At 42.9% G+C, this 26,327-nt stretch overlaps 1 protein-coding gene and 1 long non-coding RNA gene across 2 annotated transcripts; one reads left to right on the plus strand and one right to left on the minus strand.

Moving 5' to 3' along the window:
* The first annotated feature begins 6 nt into the window (after positions 1–6).
* WEE2 (WEE2 oocyte meiosis inhibiting kinase) lies at positions 7–23,573 on the plus strand. The gene is made up of 11 exons (XM_090043312.1): positions 7–4,032; positions 7,753–7,952; positions 8,840–8,891; positions 12,679–12,851; positions 13,897–14,018; positions 15,326–15,472; positions 17,391–17,495; positions 17,890–17,975; positions 21,976–22,146; positions 22,246–22,388; positions 23,414–23,573. Exons 1-11 carry the CDS (start codon positions 3,676–3,678, stop codon positions 23,571–23,573), a joined length of 1,716 nt encoding a protein of 571 aa, XP_089899438.1. The 5' UTR covers positions 7–3,675.
* On the minus strand, positions 12,847–26,321 carry LOC149866310 (uncharacterized). Its single transcript, XR_016441848.1, has 4 exons — positions 26,148–26,321; positions 25,549–25,666; positions 20,303–20,383; positions 12,847–13,425 (listed from the first exon to the last, which is right to left on the minus strand). It is a non-coding gene; the product is annotated as an uncharacterized LOC149866310 (long non-coding RNA).
* Between the last annotated feature and the right edge of the window lie 6 nt (positions 26,322–26,327).

Raw genomic sequence — 26,327 nt, forward strand, 5'->3', positions numbered from 1 at the left:
TCCTTATTAAGCAGTTATCAATGCCATTAAATCTCATTAGGATTAAATTACTTCTCTAGGACTTTCTGATTAACTGGATTACACAATTACACCAGTCTCAATTAAAAGGAAGGTATTGTCATAAACCATTTGTCTTTTTTTTCTCCCTATTGAGCTGATCTGATTGTGCCATAAACCACTCAAAAGCCCCCAATCCTTAGTTTTTTAAAGTGGCTTTGATTGTTTTTCAAAATGGTCAGGTGGTGACCATCTGCTATGAATTCTATATCATCTGCATTTAATGCCATGTAGGCGTTTTGCTTGTTTCACAAACTCCATACAGAGGTTTACTGAGTAAAATAATACATTACAGCATATGGAGGTTTCCACTGAAGGTAAAAAAGCGAAAAATGTAAAGCCTGAGCCTGCAAATGTTTAAACACATGTTTAACTTCAAGCACGAGTAGTTTCATTGACTTCAGTGGGACTGAGTAAATGCTTAGAGATGAGCACATGCTTAAGCATTTGCTGTGTCGGGGAACAGTTTGAGCATATAACTGAACCTGAAGAAACAGGAACCTGAGCCTAGGTATTCTGAATAACACAACTAGAAGTGAGAAAGATCATTTGAAGTCTTTTTCTCACAGTAAAAACAAGAAAAGCACAGACACAAGCCCGTTATTTCTTTTCTTGATCACATTCATGGTATCCCTTTCATAAGGTTTTCTGCTGTAAGGTCACTGACAACAGAGATCCCTCTGGTGGATAGGTAGTATTCAAAACTACTTAACAGTGAGGTTTGAAAGCTTGTGTGTGTTCAGGTCACTATAGTTCAAATCCTATGAGAATAAATTAATTTGAATAAACAAGTTTAAAAAAAAATCCAAGGCTAGGTATCCAGGTTATAGCCATATCAGTCTCGTGGCAAAAGCAATCAGGACTCATGGTAAAGATGATATTTTTTATTAGACCAACTAGATTTTTCCAAAAAATAAAAATAAAAAAAAAAATCTTTATTTGCAAGCTTTTGGGCAAATAATTCTTTTTGCAAAAATCTAGTTGATCTGATAAAAGATACCACTTCTACCAGAAGTCCATCCATGGCTAAGCACTCTTAACGGATTACTAACAACACAATCAACGCCTAGCAGCCCCTACCTGGCCATTTCACAGCCTGCTAGATACCACACCTCCCCCTTTTCATTGTTGTGGATGTGTTTTCTGGCATTCCCAGATCACCAGGTTTGGGCTGTTTCCAAGTAATCTGGGGAGCAAGGCTCCCAAACATCATCAGGAGCTTCACTGCCACTTTTTCTTTAAAATGAGGGGCCTCCAGCACCCTCAATGAGGTGTAAGGATGTTGCACATGGAGAGAAACAAGCCAATCCTAGGCCATTTAGGGTAATATAAGTCATATATGCAGTTTAGGCTCCTTCTTCAAGACCTATTGGAAGCCAGTGCAAATCCCAGTGCCTTGCTTGTCATCTGATCCCAGAGATGCTTCTATAGAGGGTGCATTGCAGTTATCTAAAATGGTCTAATCTTGGGATAACTAATGCATGGATTAGTGGTAAGGATTTAATCCAAAAAGGAATTTCACAACCCCCCAACCAGGTAAAAATGATAAAAGGCTGACTGGGACTGCAAACAAACAACTGACTTAATACAGTTCTGATTAGGCCAGTTTATATGGGATGTATGACACCCAGCAAAATAGACTAGGCACAGCCTAGAGTTAATTGCCAGTTAAGTCAAATTAGCCAGGATTATTCTGAGGTAAAGTGTTTAATTTGAATAATTCATGGGTCCTTAATGTCAGACAATGAGTTTGTCAGTTTGTAAGGTCTGGGGTTTGCTGGGATACAGAATACTCAACTGTGAATCAAAATTGTTCCCTATGTATTAGCCTGGGTTACTTCTCTGACCCTTGGACATCTCTTTAGTGTCTTATCTACAATACTAGTTTCAGTGCAGTTGTTAGGGACAGTACCAAAAACATAAATTGCTGTTTGTTTGTTTTTTATTATTTGTAGTCAGATCAGTTTACAAGGACTTTAGACATAGCTTTAGATTGCTGTGTCTTCACTTCTAGACATGCCCCCCTTGAGGTGTGTGTATCAGTATTGGAAACTACTGCACTTACTGTTTCTGACAGTGCTACACTTGTTCTGTGGCTAGGGGACTTCTTTGCCTGTCATTCTAGCAGCTTTCCCTGGACTAAGAAAAAGGGCTACTGTAGACTAGTTCCCAGTTTATTAAATTTCTATATCCCCCTTTAAAAACTCACATTTCACAAAAATCCTAGGTTTCTCAGGACAGCTACGGAGAAAAAAGCCATTGTCCTGCTCCTTGGGAAGAGTTAACATGTTCTTCCTTTCTGTGGGAAGTCTGACACTATATTTTCACAGATTTAACAAGGTTTTTCATCTTGAACAGTGCAGGCATTTGCAAGTTGGAGCTGTGAATCTTTTTACTGACCTTGTAGAGACAAATATATAAACTCAGTCTCCCTCAGCTCCCTTCCTATGTTCCTAGGCTCTAACACATTCTAAATGAAGCTGCTGAATTTCTCTGCATGGGTTATAGCACTTGTCCAAAACAACGTATGTCTGAGAAGACAATGTTTGCCTGAATGAACGAAGTGGTTAGTCCTGTGGCCAAAGGCCTGGAATGTATATAGGTAAGGGTATGTAAAGGTTACAGAAAAAGCTGTGTTAACGAGCACTTCATTAACCAGCATGCTCTATTAACTGGCATGCCAGTTGATGCTGGTCAACGTGGCAACAGGGAAACTGGAAGTGGGACTTCCAGTTTTGTTGAATCCCACAGCCTGGGGGAAAGCAGCTTGTATATGGGAAAAAGAATGTAGAGGTGAAGAGATGATATGTAAGGAATGGTAGCTGTCTGTCATGTAGGGCTTTTTACAAAACCTGTGCCTTGCCATACTCTCATCTAAGTTTCTGCCACTGACTCCAAAGGGAATAGGATAGTACCAGCAGTTGTAAACAGGTGATGTTGAGCTCCAATTTTCACCTATTAACAATGATGCAGGTGCACCTGGATGGTTATAAATGGTATAGGGAAAAGAGTGAGTGGTAGTTTTTCACTAAGAATGGGTCTTACTGTAAAGTATTTGGTAACTGTCTGAGCTCCTGCATTTACAGCTGTATGCAACACAGTAGGTTCTCTCCCTCTGAGAAATGTAGCGAGAATGTGCTGGGGTGGTCATTAGCTTGCTCCATAAGTAGTGCAGGTTATGGCTGGGATGTGTGTAAACAGCCTCTTTTTGGTGGAAGGGAGAATAGCCTTTTAGCCTGATCTTTACACAGGTTGAATATCAAAGTAACTGATTTCAATTGAGTTATTTCTGATCTTAGAGCAGCAGAATAAGTGCCAGGGTATGGGTGGGTTTTTTTTGTTTGCCTGTTCTTCCCCTTCTTTTACAAATCGGGTTCAAATGGATTTATATTTCATAATTCCAAGCTACTTTTCCTTTAACTAGTTTAGAGCCAAGTGGTGACTTTTTTATAATCAATGCAAATTCTCACACTTGTGGGATTAAAATGAGAGAACTGAAAGAATGACCCCAAAATGGGAGGAGAGGGTAATGACTTGCACTACTCTAAAGAGTCTGTATTTCTTGCAAATCAAATAGGCTAATATTCATCATATCCCTACTGTTTCTTTCTAGTTACAATGGGTGACTGGGACAACAGTGATGAAATTATTCAGAAATTGGATTTTTCCAGTTGTGGAGAAGAGAATGTGGTGGGAGAAGACAGCAGTATACAGGAGGAGGACTCCCAGAACTCAAGCCCCCAGAAGAATTGGGACTTTCAGAGCTGGAGTGTTACCAGTCCATTTCCAGTCACCCCCCATAGAAAATTAACTGACCTGTCTCTGACTGCGACAAAATTGTGGGGGAGTCCTGCAGTGAAATCTGCCCCATGTGAGACGCCCAATGCTAGTCTGCCTTGGGAGACTTCTGCAACTCCACTACATTATATCACCTGGAAAAAACTGCAGCTCTATGATACCCCTTGTACACCCAAGGTAAGGCAAAGTTTCTACTCTGCCTGCTAGATTTAAAAACAAGCAACGTTTCTAGCTCTTGCAAACAAAGAGTACCGTTTACAGCCAAAGAACAACCTATGAACTAGGAATGACTAATAGACTTCAGTCTTTTGCTTTCAAGTACTTTTTGAGTACTTGATTTTTTTTCTAAGAATGGTTCATTTACCTCTGGGGGAAGAGAGTTATATTTATTGAACACTCAGTGAGCAGCATCACTAGGCAGACAGCCTAGGTTAGGTTTTAAGCAGACCCTCCGTGGAAACGCACAAATGTGCACAAAGCCCTAGAAATCTTGCTTGTTTTTAAATCTAGCTGTTCTATTGTCAGTTGACCTCTTTTTTTTTTTTATCTTATGTTATGTTATTTATTTATTTATTTTAGATGAGGTAACATGCTTATCAATGGTGATTTGGGTAGCATCTGTTCCAAGGAACAAGTCTAGAGGGTTTCTGATCTAGATTTCCAAGAGAAATGGATGAAACAGACAAACAGTGGGGTGGGGTAAGAAAAAACAATGAGATAACCACCAGACAGACATTTCAGATAAATGTTTCATAGCTAGCAGTAGTCCCTGCTTGTCTCCTGTCTAGTGTAATTCTAGTAATGACATGTTTGCAAGCAGGCAGAGAGTAGAAACATTGCCTTACCTTGGGTGTATGGGGGGTATCATAGAGCTGCAGCTTTTTCCAAGTAATATAATGTAGTGGAATTGCAGAAGTCTCACAAGCCGGACTAGCGTTGGGGGTCACACATGGGGCAGATTTCACTGCAGGACTCCCCCATGATTTTGTCTTGGTCAGAGACAGGTCACTTAATTTTCTATGGGGGTAGGGGGCTGGGGTGACTGGGAATGGACTGATAATGCTCCAGCTCTGAAAATCCAGAATTCAAGCCCCCAGAAGAATTGGGGAGTCCTTCTCTTGTGTGTGGGCTTCCTTGAAAGGGCTGCCAATGAGCCCTCTGTGCCTTTCCTGAAACTCTGTGTTTGCAAATGCACATTAGCTGTGAAACTTCTGGCCCTTCATAAGATGGAAGAGGACAAATCTTCTCCTTTGCTCTTGTCCCTCACTGATTAAATGGAGGTTGATCTAGTTCAAAGTCCTTCATCTTTACTTAGTGAGGCTTTTATAATTGCATTTGTTCAGAGAGCTAAAGGTTCTGAATTCAGCAGCCCTGGATAACTTGCATCCCAAAAGAACTAGTTCAACAGGGCAAATCTACGTTTCACTGAAGTTCATCCTGAAATGTTGGGGGATGGTACTTTCTGCATATCTGGTCTTCCTCTCCCCAAGCCCCAAGTTTCCCGAAAGGGCAAGCAGGATGACCTGGGGACTGTAAACCGGTTAATGTCACATCAGTCCCAGGCAAACAAAGGAAAAATGGAACAGGAATCAAGTGATTAGGAATGAAAGGGTAGGGTCAATGTGGTTTTACAGAAAATGGAGAAATGGTCTTGTCAAATAAACCTCATCTCCTCCTTTGAGATTACAAGGTTGACATGGGTAACTGCATAGATCTAACGCATTTAGTCTGTTGTGAGGCTCATGGGCTAAGTACAGACACTTGTGGGGCATCAAGGGAGAGGTTAAATCGATTCAAAATGGCTAGCTGATATCGGATAAGTCAGGATGAGGGGGGCTAGCTGGGAGTGGGGAGGTTGGTGGTCCAGCAGGCTGGAGGGTGCGGGGGGGGGGGGGGGGGGGGGCAGGTGCGGTGCACAGGTGGAGTGGGATCCCAGGGAGCCTACAACCCCATCCCTTCTGTGCTTCCTCCGATTGGGACTTGCTTGGCTCCACCTGTGGCGAATGTTGATAAGTGGCTGCACAAGGAGTGTCTTGTGGGATGGGGGTTGAGAGCGGTGGCTGGGGAGGCTAGCAGGGGGCAAAAAATAGACCATTGCAGGGGAAGAGGGGAGTAAAAAGAGCAGTTCCTGTACTGGGGCCAGTGGCTGGGTTTTCCCAGCCCCAGGGCTGTACAGAGGAAGCAGACCAGTTTCATGCAACAGTTTGACCTAAATTAAATGATTCTGATGATACTACTACATCCACGTTTATTTTAAACTGGGCTCTGTAATTTTTAGACCGGTTTATGTGCATGGAACTTCTGTACAGTTGCAGGTTTAGATTAATTGCTGGTCACTAAGACTAGGTCTGTAAGCATAAGGTCGACACTGGGAATACCTAAGTTTAAATCGGGGGGCCTTTCTGAACCAGACTGAACTTCCCACATATCAGTACTTAGCCATGATGATATAAAATGTCACCATAAAATATTGAAACGCGCATTAAATGAACTAAGAGCTGGTGCACAACAGATCTCAAAGTAGCTGTCGTAGGAAATACTTGTGCAATGGAAGTGGTCTGGCGGGGCTTCACGGGGATTGGTACTAGGCCTGCCTGGTGCTAATTGGTGTTCTTTTCCAAGATCCAGGAGAAAATGTAAAATTGATGATAACACACAGGTTAGTGAAATGGTAAATGATGATGAGGGAGCAGTTATGCACAGCAGTTGTCACTTGGTAAGCCAGACCTTTTCAGACAGCATTTTTTTTAATGCAGCCACATGTGAAGCTGTATATGTAGGAACAAGGAATGCATATCATACTTGCGCAATGACCTGAAAGTAGTGACTCTAGAAAAAAGATCTAAAGGTTACAGTGATCAAGCTAATGACCATGAATTCCCATCACATTGTTATGGTTTAAATCGCTAATATAACAGAAGAGCAGACTCCACCACTAAATATATTATCAAGACGCATGCTGGAGATGATATACAATACTGGTATCAACATTTTGCAAAAGGTGTTAGCAGAGAGGGGCATAAAACAGCTGCGGAGATAAACTTAAGGACTCACGTAAAGCTCCCAATCTGAGAGAGACATAATATGAACCCTTGGCTGGAAGCTGAAGTCAGACTAATTTAAATTAGAAACTGGTCACTTTGCTGTCCCAGCAATTCCTTTGGTCATTTGTTTAAAGTGTATGGAAGTGACGGGCTCTGCACCTCTTGATGCAGTCACAGCAAGACTGGAAGCTTTTCAGGAAGACGTTTCAGCTCTGTACAGGGGTAATGGCAAAATCTAATGACCAGTTAGCAAGATGATCTAGTGGTCATTCAAGCTAGACAGTCCCCTTTTTCCACAGTTGCCTCAAGCTGGCTATCTGGTAATTTCGTGTCTGTAGCTTGGTATTCTGGTTACTGTCAAAATTATGTGCTGATGGCAATATAGAAAATTTCTCTCAAGTAATTGTCCCCCCTCTGTCGGCAATGCTTACAGCAAAGATATCAGAAATGTCAAAGTGGTGTCCTTTCTAATCATCCTGGCTTTCCTGACTAATTTGTTCTGACCAAATTGTGATGTAACAATTTCGGGGCTTGACAGAATTAGGTTTTATATGTTGATGGAACTGACAGTCCAGTGTCTATGACATGGTAATCCTGGGGAACGAGGCACCGGTTCCTTTTGACAACTTCTACTGTATAACAGCTCTACAGTCCTTGCATGAAGACAGAATTGCAGAAAATTAAAGAGAATGTAATGAATATGATAGTGGGGGGTGGGAAAGCGAAGGAATTCTTGAAGGATGGGGGGTTAGTGTTAGGGTTAGAAAATAATTCTATTGTTGTCTGTCCCTACCAAAGCAAAGGTGCTATGCCCAAACATTTGGTAATTTACCTGTGTCTGTTTTCACCTTAGAGTCTATTAACGAAGACTGCTTTTCCTTCACCTGGGGGAAGGTTCCCTTCCAAAGGACCCCGGCACTTGAGATTTACTCCTGGTGCGGATCCAGATGAGACTGCCCAGACTTCACTAGTCAACATTAATCCTTTTACACCAGAGTCCTATCGACAGATGCTCTTGCTTCCTAATGGCAAGAGGAAGGCCAAAGGAGAGCTGTAAGTGTGCTCTTGCTACCCCAAGCTATTCAACTAAGGGGATGGAAGGGAGTGGATCTGCAGATCTAAGCACTGATGGCAGAAGAAATGGTAGATTTGTTTTTTCTCTTATGGAATAACCCAATTCAATGCAAGGGATTCACAAATGCAGAACAAACTTCATGGGCAAGTGCTGGTAAATTTGGAGGGGGTGGGAACATAGTGACTTCTTAGCAGGGAGCATAAATGTAATGAATGACAGAACCTATAACTATACTATTAAGACTGGCGCAATGAGAACAAAACTCAATTTGGGGTGGAAATAACCACCTTGCCTTTTCACTTTACAACAAACAAAGATGAAATATAGGTACAGTACAGCACAACTGGCAATACCCTATGTAAGGGCTGTGAGCTGAATCCTGCCTGTCCCTACAGAAAGTCTTTTTCCAGAACAGCTGATTCAGGTGCAAACAAATACACAGTACAACTTGATTGCAGTGAAATTCTGCCCACTTGTAGACCCAGATGAATTTTGGGACTTCTTTCAGTAAACAGTGTGTGGTAATCTCCTCCCCCACCCCAATCACAAACACAGCAGCAAATTGCATGTCTGTACTTCTGTGCCGGTACTTCATCCTTTCTGCCCCTGTTAGAGCTGCAATGGTGGCAGATGCTCTTTCTATGATGGGTAAGAATACAGAAGCTGGAGGGTGGAGTTTATCAGATCATAAACAGATTTCTTAGCTCCAGATTTCATACGGTTTCCTAAGCAGGAGGGTTTTTGGTTTACAAAGCATCTCCTGTGCTTTTTCAAAATGATTCTAGTTTGAAGATGTGAAATCTAAGCTTGTGACTATTGGGAAGTGCATTCACACTCACTTGTGGATAAACTTTTATCATTTTAGGGGAGATCCTAGCTTAAGAGGTGCCAAGGTAGAGCAAGGGCTGTCTGCCAAGGTGAGTCTCTCTTGTACCAGCAGCTATACAGACAAAAATTGCCTTTTAAAGGGTTAATACTTGTAGAAACCTGATGTGCTAGGAGTGTCAAACATACCGCCCATGGACTGGATTCAGCCTGTAGAGCAGTTTCATCCAGCCACTGGGGCTCCTGGAAGGACCCACGGGGTAGGGTCTGCTGCTGAATTCTGGGATGAAGAGCCCTGTTGCATGCATTTTAGTGGCAGTGGGGCATGGCTTTCTGCTACTTGCCCCAGTGCTGGAGGTGGGTCCAGACCTGGCCCATGAGGAGTCCCACAGTCCAGATCTGGCCTGAGGGCTCAGTATGTTTGACATCTCTGGTATTATGGTTTGTATTACTTAAATCATTGCATCAGAACACTATACACGCATATGGAACAGTGGAGAATCCAGGTGTAATTCAACTCATTAAGGTAGGTAGAAAGCATTTATACTGTGGAAAATTGATTGATTCCTAAGCCCAAAGGAAACTTTTTATATTTGCACAGATCTGGAATTTTCACGTATCTAGAATACTGTAGGTTAGTTAGCATTTCATACAAAAGAACATAATGCAATGGCCTTGGCTCATGTCACTCACTCAAAGTAGCAAAAGCAGTATTTAAAGTTAGTCTTCCTATCCTATGTCCCTGGAAAAAATAAATTATAGTTATGCTGCTTTGGATCACTGGTCAATATGCTGACCAATGTGAATGGAACCATAAGGCTCCAAATTGCTAACTATTAGTACATGAACTTAGATTTTCTTTTGCTGTGATATTAACACTTTTCTGGGCATCTTTACACATGCTCAGGAGGGGGAGTTAATTAGAGCAGCTCTCAGGAGCTGCTCCAATTAAAGCACCTGCAGTATCTCATGTATTCAGCATCCTGGGTGCTTTAACTAAAGCTTTGTAACTATTCAGTGTCCTGGGTGCCATTTTGAAGCACGGGGACATTGACACTGAATACACGAAGCTGCTAATTAGCAGACATCGGAGTGACACCTGGCATGTGTGTAGGTGCTCTATATGAAAGCAAATACAAATTGTTGTCTGCTGCAGCATTTTTTCTAAATGTTACCAGTACCATTTGAAACAGGAGAGCAAATACTTCGTATTACTAAGATTTGAGCTTAGCCTCTTCTCTGTGGGAGGGGGGAAAAATGGCTTTCTGTCCTGGGTCTTGGCAAGTAAGTACAAAGGATGTTCCTAATAGGTTGAAGATGCTTTGAATAATACTTCACTGAATCTGGTCTTGCACATGGACACCTTGAATTGCCTCAACTTGTTCACCTGTAGTGGCAGGTTAAGTAACTCGGTGAACACTGAGTCTCTAGTAGATGAGAGAAGAACCTGAACCCCTTCTTACTAAGTGACACTTTCTTTTCCTATTATTATTACTACACATGAATTTAGAGGCCAAGTATACTAACTGACATAATGAGCAGGGTGTCTAGAACTTCAGCTTCCACCAGCTCAGAATCTGTCTTAGAGATTGTTTCACTTCAGCTTTAATAACCTTGGGCTTGTTCTGTACATACACTTAACTAACATAACTATGTTGGCTTGGGGGTAGAGGAGGAACATTCCCCAAGCAATATGGCTACAAGACTACAAGATCCTTAATGTGGACTTGCTAATATTGATGAGAGGATGGTGTCAGTATAACTTTTTTGGTTCTGGGAACTGGTTCTAGCTTTGACCATTCTTTCTTTCAGTGAAAGATGGGTCTTCTCTGGGTCAGGGAAGGAGATGTACTAGAATAGTTCTACAGTTTGAACTATATGTAGATAAGACTTTTTGCTATACTCCTTTTTTTTTTACAACAGATTTTTTTGATTGTCACTTAATTGCTTAGTCTTTCCCTCTCGTCTTGCTTTTAAAGCCAGAATGTTTAATGGAGTGCTTAAGGGGAAATACCTCCATTCAGACTGGGCAAAAATGTTAGCTCCTCTTAGTGCAGTTTAGGATTAAAGTAATTATTCACTACAGCCTGCTGGTGAACAGTCACAAGTATAGTCCAAGGAAAACTGTTTCCTTAATTGCCATGAGGAATGGAGAAGTGGTGCTCTCTACCTGTGAAGGCCAGTACTGCAAACACACTGACAGTTGGTCCTGTTGACAAATAAAGGGGTGTAATGACACTATATGTCCTGCTCCTACATGGTGGCATCAAGGACTTCTATGTATTATTCAAAGCTTCATTTTGGAAAGCTGGATAATTTATCAGTCTGGTATCAAGTTGGTGTCATATTATCAAGTCAAGCAGTTCTCCATGCCAGGAGTAAATATATATTCTGCATATGTATACATACATATTTTTATTAAGCAGATGTGTAAAAAGCCCTAACCATGGGCATGTAGGGCTTTGTGGGCTCATTATAGATATAGCCTTGCAATCTATAGCCTTGTAGTGATGGGCCTTTAGGTTTAATAGTCTGCTACATCTTAATTGTCTTGTGGACCACCTCTTCTTCCACTGAAATTTGTATAATATTCTTTGTGGTAACCAGAAGAATTGCTTGTTTTACTGTCACATTTGGTTCCATCTGGAAGGGGAAAGGAGGAGGGAGGAACACTTGCTTTCCATGTTCTTTGCCTCATGTTTATCTCCTTTTCCCACTACTTGGCTGTTTTGCTGCTGCTTTTCACCTTGCATCCTTAAATCATTCTCTTGTGACTGGTGGGCACTTCCTGTTTTTCTCTCATTTTGTGTATTGCTAGCCTGAAGAAGGGCACTTGTAACATCTCTCCTAACTATGTATTGGTCCAATAAAAGATATCACTGGAAAAAAAACTCCCTTGCTTTTTGCACTCCATGGACTATCGTGATTTAAAACAAACCTCAAACTCTAGAAATGTGGACAAGCAGTACTGTGAATGTTTTAGCCTTCCAAAGATAAAGAGCAAATGCTCAGAAGAATACTGAAGGGCTATGTAGACTGAAGTGTGAACTGCTCCTGGAGTACAGTAAACCTGATGAAAGGCGGCTTATGCAGTTTAAGGGCATACTTACTATGCAAGAGACTAGGATTATTTCCTAAATCTAATCCATGAATTAATGCTGTCTGTCAATCCAGAGCTGGACAAGAAATACTTCTGTAATCAATACAATCAAAACTGTTACAACAGTACAGGTAGATAAACTCTCCTGCACATACTCCTACCTTTGTCCAGTCTAGACTGGTATGTCTTGACCCACTCTCCGGGGGGGGGGGTGTCTGTCCCCCCCCCCCCAGTTTTGGAAGAACAAAAGCTAATGGTTTTTAATCCTATCAGATATTCAGGGATTCCTCATTGTTACAAATAATTGATGAAGCTGAATAACTTCAACCCCTTCCATTGCTTCTTCAGAAAAGTGTCCCTTGGCTGCAGTCTTAGAAACTGACAACTGCCCAGATAAAAAATACAGAACTGGTGTTGTTTAAGTGTATGATGCAGGACCCAAAGGCACACAGCCAGCTAGAGTACTATTTCCAACTTCTTGTCAGTGCTATATAACTCATTACCAGAGTCCAGGTAAAAAGAAAATCCTGGTTCCTTTGTCCTTGCTCTATATAAGGCTGTAATCAGAGGAGAGATGGCAATTTATAAAGGTGGAAGGACGGCATTACAACAAAATGGGTAATGATCAGCATGTTTGGCTGAGAATACACAGAAATGAAGAGGTTTTTAACTTGATGCTGTCTGAACTCATGATAGACTTTGAACTAACCTCAGCGTATGTCCGATTCCTCCTTTCTCTTGTAGATTTGTTTTTTGGGTTTTTTTGTCTTCTTTCCTAGAGATTACCCTTGAAAGCAAGCAACATGGTTTCCCGTTACAAGAAGGAATTTCTGGAGCTGGAAAAAATTGGGGTAGGAGAATTTGGCTCTGTCTACAAGTGCATCAAACGGCTTGATGGTTGTGTCTATGCTATCAAGCGCTCAAAGAAGCCTCTGGCAGGATCCTCAGATGAGTGAGTATACTATAATGATGGGAAAAGGAGATCCTATGTTCCTCAGGGTATTCCAATTGAATGCAAGCCTTGCTTCTGAATGTTTGAGAGAGTGAACATGTCTAAGTTATGTAAGTTGAATCTATTTCTAACATTTGAGAGGTAGAAAGATATGGAATATAAGTTCACAATTGCAAAGCTTCTAGAAAAGGAAAGAAGCCATATGAATTGACTTCTCTCATCACATTGCACGCTGGCTCACCAGTCCCATGCAGTCATTTGGCAAGAATACTACCCCCTACTCCTAACACCTGAGAGGTGAAATTTTGACACATTCAAAAGCTTGGGGGTCTCTGGCTTGTGCAAGTTTTGTCTAAAAGGAGTTCTTGGCAGTTCTGCAGTGGGTTTTTTTTGGTGTGTTTTTTGAGTTTTTTCATTAGTCAGTAGGGGTAGTGGAGAGACCTCTACTATAGATAACTACCTCCCCCTCTCCTCCACCTTCCCATTCAGTGACAAAACTTCCACTTCACAGCAATGCACCCTAACTTATGGGTGGTGAGTAGTGGCTGGTAGAAGACTTGATCCTTTCTGCACCCTGTGGAATAAGTCAAAGTAACAAGTATTAGACATGGCCATCTGTCGAACACTTTGCACTGTTATGTAGAGCCTCCTTAAACAGAACCATTTAATTACTAGCAGAAGGTGAGTGCTTCATCAGATGAAGTGAGCAGGAGCTCATGAAAGCTTATGCATTTCTGATTCAGCGTGTAAGGCACATCTCAACCTTGCTTTTTGCCTGACTTCAGACTATCATGCAAGTATAATCTCTAATCAAGTCTCAATAATTTTTTTTCTTTTGGTGGTCTTTTCCAAAGGACTGGCTTCAGAGTTGATGCCACTTTATAAGCTGAAAAAAAGCTGGTACTTCCTGACCATTGTAGTGTTTGAGAGCTAAAAGTACCTTCTACCTTGTGGGGGAGAGACCAAGTTTTGCATGATCATTTGGTGAGGCCCTGAGGAGTCATGTCTAAAGCACTAAAGACCCACTGTTTCTACGTTCCTCTAGGCAAATGGCATTGCGGGAAGTCTATGCCCATGCTGTGCTTGGACACCACCCCCATGTGGTACGTTACTACTCTGCTTGGGCAGAAGATGATCACATGATCATCCAAAATGAACACTGCAATGGTAAGAATTTAACTTCTACTGAGGTAGATGCCAGAATGACAAGTCACCCTTTTTCATGTTTAAAGGGGTTAAACACCTTTTTTCTTTCTTGTAAGAGAAGAACACTTGAGTCAGGTTTTGGTTGATCTATAATTCTATAGACCATATGTAGCATTAAGCCTTAATGATTAAGGTGAATCTAAAAAGCTTTGTTCCATATTGTTGCTTTTGGTGGGAATGGTAAAAACTAGCATATATGATCATGGTACATTAAAGCAGGTTTGCCCTCTCAAGTGTTTTTAAATGCTTACTAACTCCAGGATTCTTAAAAATACCCCTTGTTTTGAGCTGTAACTGGTCTGGGAATGCAGTCCTGAGGCAACTGCTCTTTTGAGGTTTATGTTAAAGTTGGATATTCTGAAAAGCAGTAGTGTTTGGCTTTTTTAAAGAACTGCTAATCTGCTGCATTAGTGGGACATGCATTGCTAGCAAGTACATTCCTTCTCCTCTCCCCTCCCCCAATGAATAGTTCAGTGCATTACAGACAAAACTACAAGGGAAGGTAAGACTAGTAAACAGTCCTGTTAGTAGGAGTTTAAGGAGTAGTTGGCAAAGCATGGGAGAGCCTATGACTAGCCACTTTGAAAAGCACTATTGCAACCCTACAGCTTGGCTAAGCCTAATAGTTCCTGAGGCCTGGGTCTGTAGTGATCAGTGAGTGACAACTCACTAATAAGACCTCTACACTGTGGGAGGGGAGGCAGCAGCAGAATATTAACGCACAGGCCGAACCCTGCCTGGCAGTGATCTTCATTTAAAATATTTTACATATGCTAGTGCAGATCAGTAAAGCAGTTCTGCAGCTATGTTCATGAGGTAGTATTTCATCATCCCTTCTATTGCCGGATGTAGCTTCAGTTTCCTTGCTCCATCATCTACTGCTCTCATAGGCAGATCTTATAGCAGTGACAGACTGGCAGGATCATAAATCATGTTGCAAGTGAGCAGTGAAGACTGCCCTGTTTACATTCTTGCACTAGGACTCCAGCCTACCTTTTTAATATCCTTGCAAATGGGGAGTAGGATAGAAGAGATGGAGAAACCATCTTCTCTTGCCCCATCCCCTTGGGCAATGGAAAGTGTCGGATCAGTTTTGGAAACCTGACTCTTACTGCTAAAGTGGCTATTTTGGCTAAGGCTGGTTAGTCTCTATCTTCAAAGTCACTTGGCATTGGGCATAACAAACTCAAGAGGTCCAGATTAGATGGATCAAATATCTTGCTTCACTGGAAAAAGCACTTGGATCAAAGCTTGAATATTTCCATTAGGTGGAAGTCTTCAAGATGTGCTGCTGGAAAAAGCAAAAACTGGACAATATTTCCAAGAAGCAGAGCTAAAAGAAATTCTGTTGCAAGTGTCCATGGGGCTAAAGTACATACATAGCTCTGGCCTGGTACACTTGGACATCAAACCTAGTAAGTACAGCTCTTGTCCTCTCCTCAGACTTCTCATGCCTGTATCCATTGATCTGTGTAGTGCAGCTGAGGTGGGATGTAAGGTGTCTTCCTAGCCTTTAGACAGGCCAGATATGTTCAGATAGACAACTTTAATTATCGCAATTTAAATTTCTATGCAAGATATTCTAGTCTCAAGTATATGCAATTTAAATCTAAATACCAAGTGCACAAAACCCAAGCTTAATTATGCCTAAAACTGTACAGTTATAACTCAGAACTGAGTTTCAATGTGCTGTTCTTAAACAGCAAGGAGATGCAGGAACAATTTGCTACTCAGTAGCAAAACTAATGGGCTCTGGCCAGTGCTGCTTGTATCCACTGAAGTGAGCATTTGTGAAATGTGTTTCAACAGTGTGGATTATAACTTGATGAGGTTTTGCCAGTCAGCTCCTAATATGAAGGCTTCAAAAGTATGATTTGGTCACTAGACAGCTTGGAGAGGTGATTCTACAATGCTCACCTGGGCAAAAATGTTTGACAATGGTTGTATTCTCTGCCAAGGACAGAGTCCCTGGCATGAAAGCTGCATCGTTGTACAGGTGTGTGAAGTTACCCTCACCAATAAGTATCATTGAAAATCCCTGCCAAATCTTTCTGAGCAAAGGAAGAAAGAACAAAATAAGAGCTCATGAGAGAGAATGAAGTTGAGTTGATGGGTTTTGGATTATATGGGATGGTATAAAATTTCTGAATTGCCAAAGCTTTGTTACACTTAGGATGTGTTAACTTCACTTATTGTGAGCATCCTTGCATTCCAGCAGTAAAGCACATGTTTGGTATTGTGCTAATTGCTAAGGTATCAAAACAAAGTTAGGAGTTTTTTTGTGGGGAGGAGCATCTCCAGATTGTACCAAGTAACAGGCGTTCAGTTTATTGTTTGACTGCTTCACAGAAATACCAGCACAGTTTGCTAGTTCCTGGGCCCAGCCCTGACACTAACCAGAGTTTGGAATCGGCTCCAATGTAGTCCTGGGGCTGGAGCTGGCAATCGTTTGGGTTTTTGTTTTTTTGGTTTTTTTTTTTTTCTTTTTTCCCTCCCCTGCCTTGGTCCCAAGCCTGGCACCACAGCAGAGTTTCAGGAGGCTCAATCCACCCACCCCAGCAGAAAAAGCCCAGACCAAATTCCCTACGCTGACTTCGCCTCCCTCCTCTCTCCCATTCTGAAGACAGTGCTTTGAGCAGGACTGAGCTGTGTTGCCCCAGCCCTGCTTCTGGCACCACAGACAGATGTTGATGAAGGTGCTCCACTTTGGAGTGTCTTCATCTGAACCCTCATGCAATGAAGGTTCAGATTGTTGTGAGATTGGGCCCTTTTTAAAGCGCTCTGCAGCCATGCGCTTGTGTTTGGTGATGGCTGTAGAGACCTTTCAAGGGCTAGATTGGACAGAACTTGTCACTTCTCTGCACCTATTGTGCTTTGGACTGAATGGCTTCTGGGATTAGAGGATCTAGTAGGAGAAACACAGATGTACCTAGCACATCAAAGAAGGGTGAGGGGTGCTCAGGACTCCCCAGCATTGATGCGGTAGCTAACTGAGAATTGTTTTCTGGAATGACTAAACTGTTCAAAGGTTAGACGTATGCAGGAACACTTTTATTGTTTTGGGATTTCTTAGTTGAGACACTACTGTGGTTGACACACTTTTCTTGGCTTTTTTAACAAAAAACTCCTTTGGGTGCATAGTTTAGTCCAAAAGCAGGCTACCCTGTGGCAGCAGATCACTTCCACTATATGTGGCTGAGCAACTTCATCTTTGACATGCTGCTAGTGTTAATAGTAGACAGAGTAGAATTTTAGATGCCTTCCAGAGCATGTCAATAAGACTAGTCAAGTTCATGCGCTGTGCTCTAGAATCTGTAAACCTTGATCTTGCAGGTAACATTTTCATCTGTCACAAGCTGACCGAATCATCAACTGCCAATCAGGAAGACAGTGATGGTGAAGATGATGGTTTCTCTTCTAATGTGGTATATAAAATTGGTGGGTTTAATCTGACTTGTGGACTGTTGAAACTGAAAGTAGGCTAATTCTAAACATGGCCCTTAAGATGATGATTAATAGATACTAAATGGCCATAGGAATGTTGCTTAGTCTAGACCTGCAAAGCTGATGGCTGTGGCATAGAAGTGGAGACTGGTGCTTCTTGTTTATTAAATGGGGGCTGTGATGAATCCAGAAAACTTTCTTTGCTTGGGTTTTAAAATCAGATCCCAAACCCAACTATCTGGGGTACAGCGAAGAGGCGGACATACCTCTTCAGTCTTCTAGTTGTTCTGTTGGCACCTTGCAGCTCCTTAAATAACAGACTTTTCCAAGGAAAATGAATCTGTGGGCTGTCAACTGGCTTTCTAGTTATGTTTGTCTTTTCTATTAGGTGACCTTGGCCATGTAACATCAATTACTAATCCTCAAGTGGAAGAAGGAGACAGCCGGTTTCTGGCCAGTGAGATTTTGCAAGAGGTACAACTGCCACGTGAAAGTGGCAGTGGATGGGGGGAATGGGAGCCATATGAAATGAGATGGTTGCATTGGACTATTGACTCTCTTGCTGTAAAGAATAACATGAAGCTATATGATGCTTTGTAAATGTTGCAATACTCCTGGGTGCCTCTAGGTAGTTTCCAGTAAAGCAACTACTCATAACTGTGTAGGATGAGACATGGAAAAAGTAATCTAAAGCTCCTTGTAGATGGAACTAGAATTGCATCTAAAGTGTCCTTGTACTAGAGTCACTAATACTCTAACAAATTCTCTGTACCAGTGATGTTTTCAACCACAGGGCTGCAGCATCCTAGGGTGTCTTGAAATCCTTTCAGGGGTGCCACAGGATGGGGATTCCCAATACATTTCATAAACATTCTGACATATTTTGCTCTGAGTTCTTTGCAACAAAAGAATTGTTCCTATTTATTTTTCTGCACTCAAAAAAGAGTGAAAACTAGGAGCTAGTCTTTCCCAAGGCATGCCTAGAGCCTATTGAAGGGTGCCTTGAGCCTAAAAAAGTTGAAAACCACTGCCCTGCTCAGTGCATACCACTACCCACACCTCCATGTCTCTGGAGGGTCTGCTCTAATTTTTAGTGGCCAAACTGAGGCTGATCTGTCAGACAAACCAAAGGGCACCATCTTTTTACAAAACTGAAAAGAGAACCAGCCTGTAGAGTTGTCTCCAAATTTTCTGAGCCAACAGATCACTGTCAACTTGCACCTGTATCAAAACTCCTTTAACTAAAAATCATAGAATCATAGAAGTCGGGTTGGAAGGGACCTTATAGATCTTCAAGTCCGACCCCCTGCTAGAGCAGGAGAAAAAACTGGGCTCAAATGGTCCCAGCCAGGTAGGCATCAAGCCTCTTCTTAAAGACCCCCAGGGTAGGAGCCAGCACCACTTCCCTTGGAAGTTGGTTCCAGCTCCTAGCCGCCCCAACTGTGAAGTAGTTCTTACGGATGTCTAAGCTAAACCTACTCTCCAACAACTTGGGGCCGTTATTCCTTGTTATGCTAGGGGCGCTAGGGGAAACAAGGTCTCTCCCAAACCCTTCTGGTCCTCCCTAGTGAGTTTATAGATGGTTACCAGGTCCCCCCTCAGCCTTCTCTTGTGAAGGCTGAACAAGTTCAGGTCCTGCGGTCTCTCACTGTAGGGTCTGCCCTGTTGTCCCCGGATCATGCGGGTGGCCCTCCTCTGGACCCTCTCAATGTTGTCCACATCCCTCCTGAAGTGGGGCGCACAGAACTGGACAGGGTACTCCAGATGCGGCCTGATCGGTGTTGCATAGAGGGAGAGGATCACCTCCCTGGCTCTACTTGAGATGCACCTGTGGATGCACGACAAGGTCCAGTTAGCCCTGGGAACTGTGACCTCACATTGTCGGCCCATGTTCATCTTGGAGTGAATAATGACTCCAAGATCCCTTTCTGCCTCTGTGCTCTCAAGATGGGAGTTTCCCATCTTATAAGTGTGCTGCTGGTTTCTACTGCCCAAGTGCAGCACCCTGCACTTGTCAGTGTTGAAGCTCATCCTGTTTTTGCTAGCCCACCCCGTAACCTATCCAAGTCTTGCTGCAGTCTTTCCCTCCCTACTAGTGTGCTCACCTCACCCCAAATTTTGGTATCATCAGCAAATTTAAACAGGGTGTTTTTCACCCTGTCATCCAAATTGCTGATAAAGAGATTGAACGGCGTGGGCCTAAGGACCAAGCCCTGGGGAACTCCACTGCTCTTCTCCCCAGGTCGAATATGACCCATCCACCGCCACCCTCTGAGTGCCACCCTTCAGCCAATCTGCAATCCATCTGACTGTGTAGGCATCAATGCCACAGTCGCCCAATTTTTTTAATGAGGATGGGGTGGGAGACAGTGTCAAAGGCCTTGCTGAAGTCCAGAAAGACTACATCCACAGCAACACCTGCATCCAAGGCTTTTGTGACCTGATCATAAAAGGCAGTCAGGTTGGTCTGACATGACCTGCCCCTAATGAAACCATGCTGGTTGCCCTTGAGCATCATCCCTGAAGCCGGCCCATCACAGATGTGCTCCATGATGATCTTCTCAAACAGTTTCCCTGACGGGCCTATAGTTGCCTGGGTCCTCCCTCCTCCCTTTTTTAAAGATGGGGACCACGTTGGCTACCTTCCAATCATTTGGCACCTGGCCTGAGCACCATGAGCACTTGTAAAGCCATGCCAAGGGACCTGCAATAACCCCAGCTAGCTCCCTCAACATCCTGGGGTGGAGAGCATCTGGACCCACTGATTTGAACACATCCAGCCCCTCCAGAAGCTCTCTAACCTGGTTCTCCCCAGCCTGAGGTCTGGAGGCATTCCCCTCGAGTCCGTCTTGCATCATGGTGGGGAAGTCCTGGTTCCTGCCCTAGAAAACAGAGGTGAAGAATTGGTTAAAGAGGTCTGTTTTCTCCTCTGGTGCAACCACCAGATTGTCCAGAGGATCTTGCAGGGGCCCCACATTTCCTGGTGCTTTCTTCATCCTCCCTATATATTTGAAAAAGGACTTTTAGTTATCTTTGATGTTGGATGCAAGTCCTAGCTCTATGTCTGCCTTAGCTTTCCTGACAGCCCCCCTACAGGCCCGAGCAGAGGAGGTATACTCCTCTTTGGAGATAGCACCCCCCTTCCACCGGGTGTACACCGCCTTTTTGGCAATCGGGCATTCCCGGATGCCCTTAGCGAGTCGGGGGCTTTCGGGCACTCCTGCCCGCCTTGTTTTTTGTTGGGATGGTCACCCCTTGGGCCCTATCGTCTCCTTAAGGAACGACCACTCATCTTGGGCACTGAGTTCCCCTGCCCTTGAGAACCCCAGTGCCTCTCCCACTAATCTCAACTTGTTGAAGTTGGCCCTCTTGAAGTCTAGGGCTACTGACTCGCTGCTGGCCCTTGACACCCTGCGCTGGATGGTAAACTCCAGCAAGCAATGATCGCTATCACCCAGGTGGTCAAGGACCTGGAGACCCCTTTACCAGGTCATCGCTTGTGGCGAGGACCAGGTCCAACAAGGCACTTCCTCTGGCTGGACTGTGCACCTCCTGAATTAAGTGGAGGTCCTGTATCTCAGCCAGAAACCTCCTGGAACGGTCCGACCTGGCTGACTGTTCCTCCCAGCAGATGTCTGGGTAATTTGAAGTCACCCATGACAACTACATCCCTTGCCTTAAGTGCCTCTGCAAGCTGGCCTGAAAATTCCCGGCCCAGCTCCTCCCCTTGGTTGGGGGGTCTGTAGTAGACCCCACCCGTTAAATCCCTCTCCCCACGGCCCCCTGGTATCTTGACCCAGAGCACCCAGCTTGCCCCTCCTCTGACCCCATTTTGCTGGCAGAGGATATGTATTGCTCCTTGACATAGAGCGCCACACCCCTGCCTTTCCTTCCTTCTCTATTCCGCCTGAAAAGCCAATAGCCCCTAATGCTAACTGCCCAGTCATGGGATTCATCCCACGACAAAATGTTGGTAGATAAACAATCTGCTGACTCTTTCAGTGGCTTTGATGCAGTTTTGGACCTGCCCCATTATGGTTATTTACATCTTTTATTCCTGAATCCAACCAAAGCATGACAGGTTGATTTGTTTTAATTCAAGTGAACAAATAGGCCAAGCTATCCAGCAGTAGTCACTACTACATTGAGGGCTAGAGGCGTAGATTCACTAGGGAGTCCTCTAGCCATCTTGATATCACTTCCGCAGATAAAGCCTGGACGTTCTTTTAAGGTTTGGAAGACATGTCTGTGTACAACTTATCAATACTAATTAATATGGTAAAACGGAAGCTTCTCATATTGCCATTCCCCCCACTCAATGCTTTATTCAAAAGCAGTAATGGGTGGGATAGTGAAAGTAGCTCCATGTACGTATATTTTAGGAACTACTACCCTTAATTTTAGCTTACCGAAGTATTATATGATTGTGCCGAATCCTGGATTGTATGGGTGATCTGCTATTTTCTGTCCACAGCAATATTGCTATCTGCCAAAAGCAGACATCTTTGCCCTTGCCTTAACAATAGCTCTGGCAGCAGGGGCTGAACCCCTACCTTGCAACGATACCATGTGGCACCACATCCGGAAAGGCAACCTTCCATTAATCCCTCAGAAGCTCTCGCGTGTCTTTCTTGAACTGCTCAAGGTGAGTGCTTCCAGATGCAATATGAAGGAGGGAAATGCTGGCAAGTAGCAGCTGGTAATGAAAAACCCTAAACTTGAACTCCTTCACTTCCTGTCCTAGCTCATGATTCACCCTGACCCAGTTACAAGGCCATCTGCCACGGCTCTTACTAAGCATCCAATTCTCCGTCCCTCTCTTGGAAAAGCTGCGCAGCTCCAGAAGCAGCTAAATGTGGAGAAGTTTAAAACTGCCATGCTGGAAAGGTATGGGCCTTTGGCCTAAAGGGGGAGAGCCACCCCTAAACAGTACAAGGAACCTCTTGTCTTGATATCATAACAGTTACTGCCTCTGTTTAAGTCTGAGGTGGTGATATCCAAGACCAACCATTTGTAAATCTAATGAGTCTGATTACTGGGTGCACAAGTTCAGGGAGGAGGTTTGTAGGATATGGCTGTAATTTACCAGTAGCATTAAGGAAGCAGCAATTCAGCACAGTAATGAAGCTGCAAGTGATTATTCGCCTAAAGTCAAGCGACTTGTTGACCTATACCCTGTCTACTTGGGAAGAAGTTGTTGTCTACAGTAATGAATCGGTGACAGGGTGAGAAATCAATGCTGAACTGGTAGCATGGCCCAGCCCAGGGGAAAGTCCTAACTGCAAGTGCAGATCCCATTTCTCTTGTCCCCTTTCAGTTGCTACGGATCCCAGCAGCATTCTGCTAAGGCTGTAGTTGTAGAATTGGGTCAGCTCTGACTCATGCGCCATTCATCTTAAAAATAATACCACTATATTTTCCCCTTCCCCACTCCCAAGCTAAGCTCCTCCTCCTCTTTACTACAGGCAAGAAGGCGTGCACATTCTGGATATACGGACAACAAGTAGCTTCCACAAATGGAATCTAGTGCTTGGAGTTCTGACTAAATTTAATACAGGATAGGGAAACATGCTTATTATGTCACAGGATTATTCCAACCTGCTAACCTACAAGTAGCTGAATAGAAAAAGAAATGAAATGGGAGATACTTGGTATTAATGACGACAGACTGAGAAATCCAGTTTAATATGGAACATGAAAACAGGTGGCAACAACCTAACTTCTTTAATAGGGGTAGAAGCTTTAAGTTGTGCTGTAAGTTAATGCTCGGGACAAAGATCAGGATTCTGCCAGGGTATTGTTTTTTTGGGGGGGTTTTGTCATTTGTTTCCTATGATAGGCAAGTTAAGGTTAGTTTATATGTGGCTTTGTAGCTGTGACATGATGGGATTTCTCTCCCTCCTTTTTCTTAGGGAACTGAGAGCAGCACGTCTTGCTCAGACCTTCAGGAAGGAGCAATCTTTAGGATGTGCCAGACTAAAAGAGTGCGAAACTGCCTCCAGAGAGAAAAACAAGCGCTTGGTGGGAGGGAAGAATTGTCGCTCGCTCAGTTTTACATGGGGAGGTTACTAAAAACCTCAGTGTGACTGCTTAGGTTACTGAACATTGCTATGAAAGCAGAAGGTCCACATGAACAAACGCACCCTGCTAACACTCCTGTAGTATTTCTGCTGACCCCATTGCTCACGGGAGATTTATGCTGTCATGGTTGGAGAAGTGACCAGTTTGTTCCCTTCTGTGTGCAACTTAATTGCAATGCCTGCAGTCTTGTCCCTCTTGAACTAGTTGCTTCTGGTACAAGTGAGTATCTTGATTTGTATTCTAGACCTGTAAGGCTCTGAGATTCCAGAGCAAACAATAGAAATTCCCTGGTACTTACTTTCCATAGCCTCCTATGTCCAGCAAAACTATCTCGAAAGACCTTTCTTGTGGCCTAGTACTTGGAGGGCCAAAATATCAATGTAAATGGGTATTGGTTGTGTAAGTAGGAGAGAGCATCTTGAGCTCTGGGTGAACAACAAACATGGCCTGTTGGAGCTGAGGGGGTTCAGCATACTACCCAGTCAAAGTATGTTTTTAGCTTGGAGACAAACTTGTCCCTAAAAAGTTCAGAGGGACTAGAGATCTGTTTGGAATGAAATAAGTGGCATTCCACTGAGGGGAGGAGGAGGCAAGGCAACACAACATATTTTAGTTTCAGCTGAACTTGGGCTACTTTTTCTTGCAGAATGTAAAGAAACTTTTTTTTTTCTTTGCACAAAGTTTAAGTACTGCACAGTTTGGTTGCCAGCCCTAGGAATCTCATCTTTGTTCTTATTTGTGAGGGTTTCTAGACCAATATGGAACAGCTGATATACATTTTTAATGTTGCAATGGGTGGATGTCTCTAGCCACTTTCCCTTCTGCTGAGTTAGAACAACTGCCTAATTGCAAGGCTTGGATTTTTGACTAAGAGGAGAGGAAAATGCAAATAACTTTTAGAATCTTCAGTTTTGGGAACTGTGCATGTACAGTGTCTAAATATTAAAAATAAAATTTAATCTCATCCCCCTTTAAGTGTAACTTCCTCATATTTCTTACTAAATATCTTCCTGTCCAAATCCCAGGGAGTTTGAGCACTGACTAGGGCAGTAGAATATAGAGAAGAAAATTCTTAGCCCTCAACAATTTTAACTACTTTTGGATCTTATGGAATTTTAAAACCTAATGCTGTCTGGCAGCTAGAAGTGAATATAAGCTGTTGAGTCCTTGCTCCTTCATTGTGGAAGTGGAACATGCAAATAAAGACTTCTTTTAATCTTTCCTTTTATTGAAGACAATGGTGTTTGGATTTTTTTTGTGGGGCAACTTAAGAAAAATTGGTCAGGCAAAGTACTAAAAGCTTAAAAGTGTGTTGAGCATGAGATGGCAGTATTTCTTAGCTCAATTCCTCTCTAGTTATTTACTTCTCATTCATTAGATTGCGTACATGAAGAGAAGACTTGATCTTCTTCTATGTTCCAGGCCAAAAAAAGACCCCTTTCAGTTGCTCACTGACACCTGGCATCTGTGATTTTTCTCCCTCAATACTGAGGCTGCAGAGTATAGAACTGAATGAAATCAGAGCTAATCAATTAACTCCAAGATTATAAGCAATTTTAGTGAATAGTTTCCCAAGGGAAGTACTCAAGAGCAGGTTCAGGCTTGATATAGGGGGGCCTGTTAGGGCTCTCAGACTCTGGAATGGGCTCCCAAGGGAGGTGGTGCTCTCCCCTACTTTGGGGGTCTTCAAGAGGGGGTTGGATGGATATCTGTCTGAAGTTTTATGATCCCAGCACTCGTTCCTTCCAACTCTAGAAACTATAAGAATTGGGCATATTTTTACTAGCTTGTTCAGAAAGCTGGCATCTCCTTTAAAGTTAAAATTGTTTTTGATTTACAGTGCTCCGTATTGGTGGAGCACACTAAAATCAAAGCCTAGCCTGAAGTGCCTACTCTCTTTAAAAATGAAACAAATAGGTAAAAAAGACTTTGTAATGAAGGAGGGGATTTGAGTTCACTCTCTTACCAGATCTGTTAAAGCTGCCCATATTTATTGGTTTCCAAGAAGCACGATCAAGAGGAGGGCCTTGAATAAAATGACTTAAAGTTGATGTAGCAGAGTTCCACTTCTCTCTTTCCTCTCCCTGCCCCAGAAGGAAAAAAAAACAAACGAACAACCTGTATTGTTTTACATGTACTTGAGAGTTGTGCTGCTACAACCCTGTGCAGTTCAACAAGGAATCCATACAAAAGAAAGCGAAGTTCAGTAAACTACTGAGAGAGGAAGGTTCTAAAGTTGTTACCCTGTAGTTACTTACAATAGTACAGTGGCTTAGAAACTTGATAACCAAGCCTGACTTCTTTTCAAAATAGAATCTAATGAAAATGATCAAGCCTTTCACCACTTAATGGAAAAAATAAAGGCTGTTATCAAAAGAAAAATGCCATACTCTTCAAAGTTAATTTTCATTGGCAACTGCTATGCTAGGGCAGTGATTCTCAAGTAGGGACGGTGCAACAGGGTACTATGTGTGCAATGTTGGCACTATTTGGTGTGCAAATATGATTAACCAGGTAATCCCACAGAATTAAAATAAAAATCTATAGTGTGAAAAGTATTCAGACCTGTTGTGATCTTGGAGTTTTTTGCAATAGAAGAATTGCAATATTATTCTTCCATTGTCAAACGACAAAGGGAAACTAGGAGTTGGCATTTGCTGAGGAGGATCCCGAGTGCCAGAGTGCCTCAAGTCTAAAAAACGTTGAGAACTGATGTGCTAAGGTCTGTCTCTTTTCTTTTACACC

This window comes from Crocodylus siamensis, chromosome 4, assembly GCF_052110815.1.
Source record: "Crocodylus siamensis isolate JL-2025a chromosome 4, ASM5211081v1, whole genome shotgun sequence".
NCBI classification, from domain to species: domain Eukaryota; kingdom Metazoa; phylum Chordata; order Crocodylia; family Crocodylidae; genus Crocodylus; species Crocodylus siamensis.

What these genes read in the sequence shown, in the direction of transcription:
- WEE2 (XM_090043312.1), top strand. Translation starts at nt 3,676, where the DNA reads ATGGGTGACTGGGACAACAGTGATGAAATTATTCAGAAATTGGATTTT. An exon ending in CTGGCAGGATCCTCAGATGA is followed by an intron (nt 12,852 to 13,896) that starts GTGAGTATACTA and finishes ACGTTCCTCTAG; the next exon opens with GCAAATGGCATTGCGGGAAG. An exon ending in CCAAAATGAACACTGCAATG is followed by an intron (nt 14,019 to 15,325) that starts GTAAGAATTTAA and finishes TATTTCCATTAG; the next exon opens with GTGGAAGTCTTCAAGATGTG.